This window comes from Rhinatrema bivittatum, chromosome 4 (assembly GCF_901001135.1).
Source record: "Rhinatrema bivittatum chromosome 4, aRhiBiv1.1, whole genome shotgun sequence".
NCBI classification, from domain to species: domain Eukaryota; kingdom Metazoa; phylum Chordata; class Amphibia; order Gymnophiona; family Rhinatrematidae; genus Rhinatrema; species Rhinatrema bivittatum.
In genome coordinates, this window is record NC_042618.1 from 426,362,845 (window position 1) to 426,377,772 (window position 14,928).

Sequence of the window (14,928 nt, forward strand, 5' to 3'; positions counted from 1 at the left end):
AGGACATGGTCAAGGTGACTAGCATAGAAGGATTTAATCAGCAATGAAATGAAATTACGGATGTATTACTAGTAATCTCTAACTTCTCATTCAGATCAGCTATGATGTTTGAGGGTTGGAGGGTAGCCAATGTAATGCCCATTTTTAAAAAGGGCCCTATAGACCAGTCGGCTTGATGTTGGTGCAAGGTAAAATGGTAGAAGCTATTTTGAAGAACAAAATTACTGGCCATCTAGATAGACACAGATTAATGGTCCAGAGCCAATATGGATTTAGCAAAAGGAAGTCTTGCCTTTGAAGGGATTAATTTGCATGTCAACAAGGACGCGTCTGTTGATATAGTGTATCTGGATTTTCAAAAGGTGCTTGCAGTTGCTCCTGATGAGGCTCATCAGGAAATTAGAGTCATGGAATAGGAGGCAATGTCTTATTGTGGACTGGTAAGTGACTAAAAGACAGGAAACAGGGAGTTGAACTGAATGGTCATTTCAGTGGAGAAGGGTAAACAGTGGAGTGCCCCAGGGATCTGTACTGGGACCCTTGCTTTTTAATATACTTCTAAGTGATCTGAAAAGGGGAGTAGTGAGGGAAGTGATCAGATCTGCAGATGACACAAAATTATTCAACGTGGTTGAATCATAAGCTGATTGTGAAGAATTGTAAGAGGATTGTGAGAGATAGAAAGGGGGATTGGTCGTCCAAAAGGCAGATGAAACGTAATGTGGACAAGTGTAACGTGATGTATGTGGGGAAGAATAATCCAAACTATAGTTACACGATGCTGAGTTCTGTGTAAGGTGTCACCACCAGGAAAGAGATCTTGGAGTCACGATGAGCAGTACTTTGAAATCCCGAGCTCCGTGCATAGAGAATGTTAGGTGTAATAAGGAAAGGAATGGAAAATAAAATAGAGGATATCATGATGTCTCTGTTTTTTTCCATGGTGCGACTGCATCTTGAGTATTGTGTGCAATTCTGGTCGCCCCATCTCAAAAAATGTCATAGCAGAACTAGAAAAATTACAGAGAATGGCAACCAAAATAATAAAAGGGATAGAATGACTCCCCTATGAGGAAAGGCTAAAGAGGTTAGGGCTCTTCAGCCTAGAGAAGAGGCGGGCTGAGAGGGGATATGTCTGTAAAATCATTGGTAATGTGAAACCGGTAAATAGGGAATGTTTTTTTATTCTTAGTATTAGGGCTAGAGGACGCTCCATAAAGCTAATAAGGTAGCACATTTTAAACAAATTGGAGAAGGCATTTTTTTCACTCAGCGCACAATTAAACTGTCAAATTTGTTGCCAGAGGATGTGGTGAAAGCAATTAAAAAGGGTTTAGAAAAGTTCCTGGAGGAAAAGTCCATAATAGTAGTCTTGGGAAAGCCACTGCTTATCCCAGTTATGAGGAAGAAGGATTGGGCCTGTCCCTTTGGATCCTGCCAGGTACTTGTGACTTGGATTGGCCACTGTTGGAGATGGGATGTTGGGGCTCGATGGACCTGTGGTCTGACCCAGTATGACATTTCTTATGTTATGAAGTTTGGACAAGTTCCTGGAGGAAAAGTCCATAAAGCATCATTAGCCAGGTAGACTAGGGAAATCCATTGCTATTCCTGGGAGGGGTGAACAAGAAATAGCTCTAGTTTTTGGGATCTGCTGGATACTTGCGACCCTATTTGGCCACTGTCAGAGACAGGATGCTGGGCCTGATGAACCTTGGTCTGACGCAAATTGGCATTTCTTATGTTCTAGAACAGCTGCTTATTGGAGGTGGTGACTGTGAAAACGGTTTCCAAATTCAAGAAACACTGGGGCAGGCACAGAGGATCCTTACTTGTGGAGAAGTGAGGAGAAAAGTCTGGGATAAGCACAGAGGATTCTTAGCTGTGGGCAGTGAGGGACAGGAACAGGGGATCCTTAGTGGTGGAGAAGTGAGGGATTTAGGCCTGAGACAGGTACAGAAGATTCTTAGTGCTGAGGGAGGAGTGAGGGGTAAGGCCTGGGATAAGCACAGAGAATCCTTAGCTATGGTGAAGTGACAGGTAAACCCTGGGATAAGCACAAAAAAATCCTCAATGCTAAGGGTGAGTGAGGATAAAGCCTGAGATAAGCACAGAGGATCCTCAGTGGTGGGGGAGTGAGGGATAAAGGTTGAAACATGATCTTCAGTGGTGGGGGAGTGAGGGGCGCCATTTTGAAAAACAGCATTGCTGGGGATTGCTTCTGCCCCATTTAAACAGCGTATGGTGTTGTTTCAAATGACAGTGCATCCCAACTGAAAACAGTGCAGCAGGAAGATACTCCCACCTAGTGAAACCTATGAGAAAACGGGAGGACAAAAACTGGTCACCATATTTCAGCTGTAGCATCTGTTCCACTCACACAAGATATCTCTGTTCCTACGGTTAGATCTCAATTTAGATTTTTCTTATAACTACACTATACCCTTATTTTATTGGTGACTGTGGAAGTCCCTAGTCCTGCAGTAACATCCAGGCCTGGATTTATATACAGGTCTGTGCATAGGGCAGAAAAATCTGAGGGTGGCAAAGTTCCTGCCTGTCCCCACCTCACGGTTTCATGCTCGCAGCCCTGCCTTCTGCATTGAAGCCTGGAGGGGGCAGCGTCACCCTGGTACCAGTGAGTGTAGGATAGGCTGCCTTCTTTTCACAGTGTGGCTGAAGTCCTGGTGTTTGCAGCAGTGGTAGGGAAAGGACTGAACATCAGAGGTACACCTGGGGGAGATAGAGAGAGACTAGACTAGAAGGTCTTCCGGGAGAGGGGGAGACTGGCATCTGAAATCTGTCGGAAAGGGGGAGAGAATGAAATTGGAGGTGTTTCATTATTTATTTATTTATTCTTATATTCCGCAATTTCAGTCGATCAAGGTGGATTACGACTTCACATTTATAATTTAAAACAATACAGTATAATAACATATAAACTTGGAGGTACACTGGAAAGGGGGAATGAAATTAGAGGTATACGAGGGTTGAAGGTGGAGGTCGAGAATGAAATCAAGTACAGAAAATGAAATTGCAAGTACATGGGGAGACATTAAATTGGAGGTATTTGAGGGGTTGAGGGGACTGGAATTTGAGGTACATGGGGTGGGGGCAAGAAAGGAATTGGAGGCTCACCAGGGGAGAAGGGAATGGGGAATAAGGGATTAGATGTGAGATCTGGAGTTTTGGGATCAGTGTGAAATCGATGTTACCTAGAGATGTCAAAAACAAATATCCAACACAAGTAACATCTAGAACACCCATACCTTATATCTTTACTCCAACAATCACATCTGTACAACCCATACTTTATATCCTTACTCTAATAATAACATCTGTGCAACCCATACCTTATATCCTTACTCCAACAATCACATCTGTGCAACCCATACCTTATATCCTTACTCTAATAATAACATCTGTGCAACCCATACCTTATATCCTTACTCTAATAATAACACTGGTACAACCCATACCTTATATGCTTACTCCAACAATCACATCTGTGCAACCCATACCTTATATCCTTACTCCAACAATAACATCTGTGCAAGCCATGCCTTATATCCTTACTCCAACAATAACATCTGTGCAAGCCATGCCTTATATCCTTACTCTAATAATAACACTGGTACAACCCATACCTTATATGCTTACTCCAACAATCACATCTATACCACCCTTACAGGATATGTAGAAGATCCATTCTGTAATGCCTTTAGGCCCTTCTTTCTTTTGCTTCACCACTAAAGATTGTTTTCTAGTGTAGCAACCCAGCAATGTGTACTGAAAAGATTTCCAAGCCTCTTTTAATGGAAAAAGGAGGCTCTAGAATGAGGGGACTCATAGGATGAAAGGGGGTATACTTAGGAAAGATCTATGAGGTAGATTTTAAAAGTGTTGCTCATGCAAAAATACCCACATTATGGGGCGGATTTTCATACTCCGCGAATAGGCCTACTTTTGTTTGCGCTCCAGGCGCAAACAAAAGTACGCTGGATTTTAGTAGATACGCGCGGAGCCGCGCGTATCTGCTAAAAACCTGGATCGGCGCGCGCAAGGCTATCGATTTTGTATAGCCGGCGCGCGCCGAGCCGCGCAGCCTACCCCCGTTCCCTCCAAGGCCACTCCGAAATCGGAGCGGCCTCGGAGGGAACTTCCTTTTGCCCTCCCCTCACCTTCCCCTCCCTTCCCCTACCTAACCCACCCACCCGGCCCTGTCTAAGCCCCCACCTTACCTTTGTCGGGGATTTACGCCTCCCAGAGGGAGGCGTAAATCCCCGCGCGCCAGCGGGCCTCTTGCGCGCCGGGCCGTGTCCTGGGGGCGGGTACAGAGGGTGCGGCCACGCCCCCAGACCGCCCCGGGCCGTAGCCACGCCCCCGTATCCGCCCCCAAAACGCTGCCGACACGCCCCCGAAATGCCGCGACGACCGGGGCCCACCCCCCGACACGCCCCCTCGGAGAACCCCGGGACTTACGCGAGTCCCGGGGCTCTGCGCGCGCCGGTGAGCCTATGTAAAATAGGCTCACCGGCGCGCAGGGCCCTGCTCGCCTAAATCCGCCCGGTTTTGGGCGGATTTAGGCGAGCAGGGCTCTGAAAATCTGCCCCAATGTGCATCTGTGGACCACGCGCGAGCAATGTGGATTTAAAAATGCTGCAAAGTAGGCACCTATATACTAGTGCACACGTCAAAAATAAGAGGGCAGAAAGGGCTGGGGCACGGACAGAGCATGGGCGTTCTGGGGCAGGGCCATCAGCTACGCACGTAACTCCGTATTTTAAAACCAGAGGCTGCAGCACGCATCGGCTTGATATCCTCGTAATTTTACTGCTGCTCCAGATGAGGAGCAAGTCTGTAGATCTCGAGTTTTAGGGCTTATGGGACAGGGTGAGTGGTCGGGATCAAAGGGGAGTGAGGGGGGCGTGCAGGATGAAGAACCACAGGGGTCTGGAAGACCTCGATATTAACTGGGCAAACTGGGGGACTAATTGGAAAAGCGGGTTGTCCCTCACGTGAGCAGATTTTAAAATCCGCCTACATAGGCAGGTAAAAACCGACAAAGTCCTGTGGAAGATACGCATGCCAGCTGTGCTCGAGTGACCTCTTAAAAGTAGGAGCATACTTATGGGCACATGTGCATTTGTTTTAAAATTAGCCTGTAAGGAAATATTTCTTTACAGAGAGGATATGTGGATGCATGGACTAGCTAGCCTCCCTGTAAAAGTGGTGGAGACAAGGACAGTATCTGAGTTCAAAAAAGAATGGGATAAGCACAGGGGATCTCTGAGGGAGTGGTAGGGATCGTAGAGGTGAGCAGTTGGTGTGATGGGCAGACTAGATAGGTCACATGGTCTTTTTCTGCAATCATGTTTCTTCGTGTTAATTGTTTTCTATTCAGTCAATTCATCTTATAGCAGGTTGCTCCTGGCTAGTACATCCTGGCATGTTTCTTGAGGTGAAATTTGCGTAAAACACAGTGAGACTTCTCTTTAGAGATAAGAAATGCTTGTTGTATTGACGTCCTCTGTTTCCTTCCTTCACCAGGAGACAGTAGGTGAGCCCTTCTTCTTGCTGCTTTGTGCCATGAAACAGCAGATCAACAAGGGATCTATTGATGCCATCACTGGAAAGGCCCGATACACCCTCAATGAAGAATGGCTCCTGAGGGAAAACATTGAGGCAAAGCCAATGGTAAGAGGCTGCTGCATGCCGGAGTGAACATGGGAGGAAGGCAGCGTGCATGGCGGGGAATGGGTGTTGGTTTAAGTGAGGGAATTTATATGCTCATCTACCCAGAGAACCAGAGAGGAAGAATCTCAACATGGCAGATTGGATGGACCAATTAATATTTTTCTGTCATAATCTACCACAGCTGTCCCCAAACCTGTCCTGGTGGACCTCCAGCCCGTCAGGTCCTCAAGATATCCACAATGAATAAGCAGGAGAGAGATTTGCATTGCATGCAGATTTATCTCATACATATTCATTGAGATCGTCCTGAAAACCTGACTGGCTGGGAGTCCTCCAGGACAGGCTCAGGATCCACTGAATTACTATGCACTATAACAATCTGTCTGAATCCTGTAAGGAGATGTGATAAAAAGACCAGTTTCACTCATGTAATGGCCAAGATTGTGTAAGAGGCAAATTGAGAAAAAGTTGGCTTTATTCTCTTGAAAATTAGAATTCATTGTCAATGGCACTGATCCAATAGAAACTAAAAGAAGAAACAAAAACGGTTTTGTCTTATTTATAACCTTCCCTTCCCCCTTCCCCAATGGCCCTGACCCTTCTCTCTTTGCACCTTCCCAGACAGTTGGCTCTCTTCAGGGAGCCATTATGCATTGTATCATTCCACTCCCTTCCATCTGGCTTTAATTCAGGATCAAACATATACAGCCTTTATCCTCATGCCTTTCCATCTGATTCTCCTCAGGGAACCAACATGAGTATTTTCTGTCCTTCCTTCTGCCTGTCCGGCTCTCAACAGGGAACCATCATGTCTGGATACTAGTATTTTCCTTGTTATTTCCTACATCTTTCTACCTACATAGAATTAGAAGCCAAGGACTGAGAGGGCAGAGTACAACTCCCATAGTGCTACTTCTAGTGCTGCTCCAGGCTGAGTGAATGGGTGCAGTGCTTGGCTCCAGACAGCATTTTAAATTTTTTCTTTATATTTAATTATTTCAAGAGCTCCAGCTTAGGCCTCTCACTTAAGGAGCCCAAGAAACAAAGCTGAGGATTCTGACTGCGAGGCTTCTCTTTGATAAGAAGACAGGTTTTTCTCTTCTCCCAAGCACGCTGTTGTCTCTGGCCTGGCAGCAGCGTGCCCGCCAGCGAGAAGCTGCTGAATGCAGCATGTCGCACCTCTCTGGCCCAGTGCACGACTCTGCTTGAAAGGCGATGCTGTGAGACCATCTCACGGGGCAGGAGTCTAGACTGTGGATTTCCCCCTTTCGGAGGCTGTTGCTACGACCGACCCGGGCCCATGAAAGGGAGGAAGCAGACAGAGCTCCTCAGACTGATCATCTGCTGGCTGACCTGATTTATTATTGTGCTTCATCGTCAGGAAGCAGAATTTCATTTTCTCTGAAATGATTGCCGCTGTAGAAATAATACAGACTGGTAAGGCCTGGGTCCGGGGAGTGACTGTGGTGCACCGGTACAGACAAACTCAAGAAGACCCAGAGATTACCCTCAACGGGCACCTGTTGTAGGATTTGCGGACTGACTGTCCACCTCGTTGTAGTACTGTGCCATCCTTTCTTAATTTTCAAACTCATAATAATACATTGCCCCACTAAGCTCAGTCCTCAAGAAGCAGGCCCATCTGTTGGCTGGTGACATGGCTTGAATATCTGGAAGGTCTTGGAAGAGAAGTCCATTAACTGCTATTAATCAATTTTACTTAGGGAATAGCCACTGCTATTAATTGCATCAGTAGCACGGGGTCTTCTTAGTGTTTGGGTAATTGCCAGGTTCTTGTGGCCTGGTTTTGGCCTCTGTTGGAAACAGGATGCTGGGCTTGATGAACGCTTGGTCTGACCCAGCATGGCAATTTCTTATGTTCTTAAGGTCGGTGCAAGAAAGCAGTCCTGCCATTAGCTCCGTAATAGCATGTTCCTTTATAATGGCTCAGATTTAAAGTGACATCATTAAATGTGTTGTAACAGGAAAGGGAAATATTTGGAAAGAAAGCTTTGGTATCCTGTGATTATTATGATGGGGGGTGGGGGGAATCTTTTCCCACTTTATAACCCTCCACCTTTAATTCCCCTTCCCCAGGAAGCATGCCCAGGCAGCCGCAGGATCCCACGCCAGCCCTCAGCTGGCAGGGGATTACCTCCCTAGTGCTGGTCATTCTCCCTCTCTCCACAAGCCTGAGCATGCCCAGGTCCGACCAAACCTAAATCCACCGTGCCGTGCCTCAGCGTCAACTCCAGTGCTGTTTTATGTCATTCACAAGTACTTAGGCCTTGTGGTTCTGGAAGTTGTTTTGCTTTAAAAAAAAATTATTTTTTTGGAATAAATGTGAAGAAATTAGCTTTTTGTTGTGCATTCGTCATTGGTTGATATTTGTTCACAATTTTTAGAATATTATTGGAGCTCATCAGGATTGGGCAATGATGTTGCCTCAATTTACATATCTTTGCTGCTGCACCTTGGCTGTAAACAAATGTTAGTCAGCCCTGTGCCACCAGCTCTCAGGCCGATACCGTAAAGTGCGTGGGGGAAAGCGGGCAATCGGTGGTTGAGCTCCCGCTTTCATAACGCGCGCCCAGCCACCTCTCCTGGGCACGCGATACGGTATTTAAATGAGAGGTCGCGCTGAAAAGGAGGCGCTGGGGGGCAATAGCGCACCCCTAATGCCTCCTTAGCAGCGGAAGCCCAGGAGAGGTGGCTGGAAGCAGGTTTGGAAAATGAACACTCAATTTTACGAGCGTCCGTTTTCCTAACCTGACCTGCCAGCACATTAAAAAAAAAACTTTTTTTTTTAACCTTTTGGTTCCTCCGACTTAATATCGCCACAATATGAAGTTGGAGGATGTACAGCAAAGCAGTGCGGATCGACTGTGGATCAGGTGCACATTTTTTTTTTCTGTATCCTGGGCAAATAACTAATAGCCTCATCAACATGCATTTGCATTCTCCTAAAGGCACCCTTCAGACAGGCCGATACAATAACTCAGACAGGAACCATGCTTACCAACATTTAGAAAAAGGCTTAAGACTTGGTTGTTTAAACAAGCCTTTCCCGAACCTAACTGAAGCACCACAACAACTATTGAGAGACCCTCAGCACTATGTAAATAATTGTTCATCCTACTGTTAAGCTACCCTAGCTTTGTCTTTTTCTTCCCCTAGTTCTAGCACCCTTGTTTTATTGTAACTTTTTTTGCTCCTCTTCACTTTTTAAATGTTCAAGCCGTTTACACCCCTTGTTAACTGTAAACCGGCATGATGTGATTGTATCGTGAATGCCGGTATAGAACAGCTCTAAATAAATAAATAAATTAAATAAATAAAGTGCGCTCAGCTGAGCGCACTATTTTACCCGCAGTTGGACACGCGTTTTGGATGGGCTAAACCCCTTATTGTATAAGGGGTAGTGGACCGTGTCCAACTGCGGGTAAAACAGTGCGCTCTGCTGAGCGCACTTTACTGTATCGGCCTGTCTGAAGGGTGCCTTTAGGTGAATACCATTGAGTTGAAATGTGTATTTTTCTCAGTTGACACTTCGCCTCGCCAAGCCCTAGCAAGCCCCAAGGGCTCCTGTGGTAAAGATTGGGGGCGGGTATATAGGCCAGCCTGGGTGAAGACATGATTGGAGGCCTCGCCCTGAGGATTGAGACCTCATTGTCACTCAGATATTTCACTCTTAGCCTATGAGCAAGCAGTGCTGCCGCTCCATGTCTGCTACTGCACGGTGTGTGATGGCGACATGTCCGCTCCCTCATCTTTCACCATTCACGTGCTGAGATTGTCCTCGCTGTCTCCAATGACATTCTCAAGCCTCAGCTCCGTGGGGTTACTCCATGATTCTCCTTCCTAGCCCCGAATACTCATCCCAGCAGCATTTTCCCTGACATGTCCAGCCCCTGCCTAAAGCATTAGTCCTAGGAAATCTCCTCTTGATACTCCTACTCGAAGCCAGTCCCAAGCATCAGTCGCCTGCATCTTCCCTCTGGAAGGGCATAGTGCTAATAACCACAAAATGTTGATGTTTTACTTCTAGGCTAATGTTACCCGATGGAATCTGTATTGTTTAATCTGTAGGTCAGTAACCATAAAAATAATTGTTCTTAAATGAATATATTTGTCAGTTGTCAAGGAACTGGGAATCCTTCCTTCTGGAAGGCTGCCGTTAGTTTTCTGTTGCCAGCAATGCTTTGTCTAGAGGGCCCTCTGGCTGGCTCGTTGGCAGTGCAGTGTGCGGTCCTGGGGGAGACCTGGCTTCAGCTCCTGTGCCAGAATTCTGCTGGGGTTGGGATGCAGAGTCTTAAGGGGGTGGGGAGTCACTGTAACAGCCATCGGTGACTCCTGATGGCCAGAGGCTCAGGGAGGGGGGCGGGCATGTACCAGGTTCCAGAAAAAGTTCTGTGGCCCCTGGCTGAGGGCTGTTGGGTCAGGTAAAGTGGGATATAAATGAAGCTTGAAGCCCAGGACAGGATTATTCAGAATGTACGGGAAGAAAGGTCCAGGCTGAAATATAAATTGTAGAGCGGAGCCGTGAGTAGGATAATGATTACTGTTCACAGTCAAGTCAGTCTGGTCAATACGGCGTGCCTTCGGACCTGCTGTGCACTAATAAAATGATGTGAATGTGTTCAAACCTTTCACCCGTCACACACACGAGAGAATAAACCCTCAGAACCGTTCCTGTTTGCCTTCTCCCTGCAGAATCTGAACGTGTCCTTCCAGGGCTGTGGGATGGACTCCCTGAGCATTCGGGGTAATGGACACAGACACACCGTCTGCCAAGTTAAGGAGAAGAGCCTTGAAGCTTTCTGCAAAAACCTTCCCTATTCCCAGTGGCCAAAAGCAGAAGAAGTGGACCTGGGTAACTATATTGCAAAGGAATTGCTGGGGTCCATGGTATTGCTGGCATTGTGTTCTGGTTTGGGGAAGGTTACTGTTCACCATCCCTACTGATATCGTCATGGAAACGTGTGCATGAACAGGGTCCTCCTTTTCAACAAGTTTAGCAAGGTCTGGGTTTATCATGGAGATGATGCATTAAAGCATTCAGGGAGAGCTGGGGGATTGCGCACAGTGTTGGTGCCCCCTGCTGGCAGAGCAGCAGGGACGGGTTCGCCTTGATCGAAGGGAAATTAAAAATCCTACAGAAAGTGAAAGGCTGTCCCACCGAATACAAGCCATGATTTTCCTTACTGCTATGACTGCCTCCTGCTTCTGTTTCTTTTCGGCATCTTTCAGTAGAGCAATAACTGTTTTGCTAGGATGAGAAAGTGCAGGCCAGCCTGGCTTCTGTTCGGAGGAACATCCGATAGCTTTCCCAGCACGCTTTCGTCTGTTTAGTTGATGAAGACCAGTATCCTTCCCTTATATTACTGTTTTTATTTAAAATAGTCAAGGCTGCATTATCGACTGATCTAGGCGGCTTACAATAAAACATGCGTTTAAAAAAAAAAATGCTCAGATCCAAGACAATTCTGCTGACAGCTTAGTACTGCTAAGACAGAGCTGGGCTGACTGGTTTTGGGCGGCGATTAGTAAGAAAGTAACCCGCTGCTACCATCTAATTTTTTCAAACGAAATGTCTGAATTCATTGTAAGAGCTCAGCAGTGGCCATCAGCTGTGACCTCCAGGCCAAGGCACATCTGTTCTGTTCACCACTGGACTTCCATTAGCTGTTTGGTCTTTTCCTCAGAGTGGTTTGCTTCGAGCACGGAGAGCTACATCCTGCGGGACCTGGACAACACCTCACTGGCAGAATACGGGAGGAAGAAGCTCAACACATTAGCCCATTACAAGGTAAACTGGATATTACTGCCAGGCGGCCACGCTCTGGTCTCCTGCCTGCCAGACCGGCAGGGTTTGAGAAAACGCAGAGGTAAACACACGCTCAAGCTTCCAGTGATTGTAGGAGGGGAAGGCGAGAGGATGTCTGCCTGCTGCTGCAGGGGTGACCCCTTTCTGGCTCATGAGCAATACTGAACCTTCAGAGGAAGTTTCTCTTCCAGCCCATGCCCTGCCTAGAGCTTTTATTTTCCTGGGGCAATCCTCTTAGGAAGCAGCAGGGAGAAACTGGAGGTAAACATTTAATAGAGAGCATCTCCTCTCACCCTGCACACCATCAGGAACTTGCATTGCATTTCATTTCCAAAAGTACCTGCATTCTGCATCCCAAACTTATACACATAGGGGCTGATGCAGCCCACCCACCTCTCGTGGGCGCGGGACGCAACATGGTAATGAGATGCCGCGCTAAAAAAGGTCGCGCCGGGGATCAGTCGTGCGACCCTAGAGCGTCCATGGCATTGGGCACCAAGGAGGATGTGTCTGTGTGCACGGCCACGGGTTAGGAAAACGGACGCTCTTAAATTGAGCGCCCGTTTTCCTAACCTGACTGCCTTCAAGAATTATTTTTCTCATGATGCTGCTTTCTGTGGTTCCTCCTGCTTAGTATGGTGTTAATTCTTGTGGGTAAAAATGTGCTCGTTGGGTTCCCGGTGATTTTTTTTTTGCCTCATCAACATGGCATTTACATGCGATGAGCAGTATTAGCCTCACGCTGGTTTGGATGCGTACTTTGGACGAGCTAAGCCCATCATTGCATCGGGAGTTATTCTGGCGCCTCCAAAACGCGCGCCCAACCACGCGTCAAGCTGTGCGCTGGGCTGAGCACACTGTATTGCATCGGCCTCAGAGAGGTAGATATTCATAACCTAGCCGGCTAGGGAAGTTAGCTGGATAAATGTATCTTGCTAACTTATCTGGGATTCAGCGGCACAGCTGCACTGTTGAATATTCCCAGATAAGTTTTGAGTTAAACGGATACATTTATCCAGCTAACTTTAGATCTGCGCAATAGCCGATCTAACTTATCCAGCTAAGTAGCTCCTCCCAGTTCCAACCCTGTTCCGCCCACTGCTTAGCCAAATAATTAGTTATCCGGATAACTGGAGCTGTATATCAACCTCAGAGACCATTAGACGATAAAGATCTAAATTATACACTGTAAGCATTTGTTGTATTTTAGTGTTTGCTTGTAGTAATTTTATGTAGTAATTTGTAGTAATTTTATGTCCTCATTCTCCTGCCCTGCTGTCATTCTGTTCACTGCTGCTTCCTCTTCTGGTCACTCACAGGTCCCTGAAGGAGCCTCATTAGCCATGAGCCTGAAAGATCACAAAGACGCCACCCTTCCTCGAGGTGAGGGCTCTTTGACTGCAGGAGAGCGTTAGTCTGTGCGTTGGTGATAGTACGTGGTTAGGAAGGAGTGTGCTAGGTAATTTATTAACAGTAAAACACGCTCAGAGTTTTAAAATCGTGAGACGTGTTTGCAGATACTTGGGTGGATTAATATCTGACGTCATATAGGACAAAGCAAGATATTTTCAGCTACTGCGACGTGTCACATGGTTACTTTAGCTGTTAGAAGACTGGAAGACCACAAGACAAATGTCTTTAAAGAGGCAGTGCCGGCTTAAATGCAGAGTCCGCAACTACTTTTATCCGTGCAGATTGCACTAGATTTCAATTTGGAGAATGCTTTTCCTTTGAAAAGTGACCTGGGAAAAAGTATCTGCAGAGATTTGCACCTGCTTTTTCCACTTCAAAATACCATGCATAGAACTGAAAATATAATCTGCGCATTATTTCCCTCCCTGGGCCTGAAAAATCCTCCCACATCCCTCCAACCTTTTTTATCTGGCTAAAAGTCCACATGTTCTTGATTCCCACACATACTTTTAACAGCTGAGGGCAGGGCAATATTCAGGCAACCAATTTACTTCAGTAATTCGGGATTTCCCAGGTAAATGGTTCCTGAAAATTGCCATCTAATTAACTCGTAGCTCTCTCTTCTTCATGGCCAATGTAACCCTGACATTTAAAAAGGGCTCCAGGAGAGATCCAGAAAACTATAGACTGGTGAGCCTGACTTCAGTGCTGGGAAAAATTGTGGAAACTGTTACAAAGATTAAAATTACAGAGCATTTAGATAGACATGGTTTAACGGGACACAGCCAGCATGGATTTATCCAAGGGAAGTCTTGCCTTACAAATCTCCTACATTTTTTTTGAAGGGATGAATAAACCTGTGGACAAATGTGAACAGTAGATATGGTGATTTGGATTTTCAGAAGGCATTCAATAAAGTCCCTCATGAGAGGCTTCTAAGAAAACTAAAAAGTCATGGGATAGGAGGCGATGTCCTTCTGTGGATTGCAAACTGGTTAAATGACAGGAAACAGAGAGTAGGATTAAATGGTCTGTATTCACAGTGGAAAAAGGTAAACAGTGGAGTGCCTCAGGGATCTAAACTGGGACCTGTGCTTTTTAATTTATTTATAAATGATCTAGAAAGGGGCACAATAAGTGAGGTGCTTAAATTTGCGGATGACACAAAATTATGCAGAGTAGTTAAATCACAAGCAGAGTGTGATAAATTGCAGGAAGACCTCCTTGTAAGACTGGACGATTGGGCGTCCAAATGGCAGATGAAAATTAATGTGGACAAGTGCAAGGTGATGCATATAGGGAAAAATAACCCTTGCTGTGGTTACATGATGTTAGGTTCCACATTAGGAATTACCACTCAGGAAAGAGATCTAGGCATGATAGTAGATAACACATTGAAATCATCTGTTCAGTGTGCTGCGACAGTCACAAAAGCAAACAGAATGTTGGGAATTATTAGAAAGGAAAAGGTGAATAAAATGGAAAATGTCATAATGCCTTTCTGAGGCCGATACAATTCTGGTCACCGCATCTCAAAAAAGATATAGTTGCGATGGAGAAGGTACAGAGAAGGGCAACCAAAATGATAAAGGGGATGGAACAGCTCCCCTATGAGGAAAGACTAAAGAGGTTAGGACTGTTCAGCTTGGAGAAGAGATGGCTGAGGGGGGATATGATAGAGGGGTTTAAAATCATGAGAGGTCTAGAACGGGTAAATGTGAAATGGTTATTTACTCTTTCGGATAATAGAAGAACTAGGGGGCACTCCATGAAGTTAGCATGTGGCACATTTAAAACAAAACAGAGAAAGTTCTTTTTCACTCAACGCACAATTGAATTTTGGAATTTATTGCCAGAGGATGTGGTTAGTGCAGTTAGTGTAGCTGTGTTTAAAAAAGGGTTTGATAAGTTCTTGGATGAAAAGTCCATTACCTGCTATTAATTAAGTTGACTTAGAAAATAGCCACTGCTATTACTAGCATCAGTAGCAT

At 45.9% G+C, this 14,928-nt stretch overlaps 1 protein-coding gene across 1 annotated transcript in view; it reads left to right on the top strand.

Annotated features, from left to right (window-relative positions):
• PLXND1 (plexin D1) overlaps positions 1-14,928 on the top strand; it is a 166,005-nt gene that overhangs the window by 115,372 nt on the left and 35,705 nt on the right. Inside the window, exons 26-29 of the mRNA XM_029601413.1 lie at positions 5,551-5,697; positions 10,411-10,570; positions 11,403-11,506; positions 12,844-12,907. Coding sequence (XP_029457273.1) covers positions 5,551-5,697; positions 10,411-10,570; positions 11,403-11,506; positions 12,844-12,907 — 475 coding nt within the window. The remainder of the gene's footprint in view (positions 1-5,550; positions 5,698-10,410; positions 10,571-11,402; positions 11,507-12,843; positions 12,908-14,928) is intronic.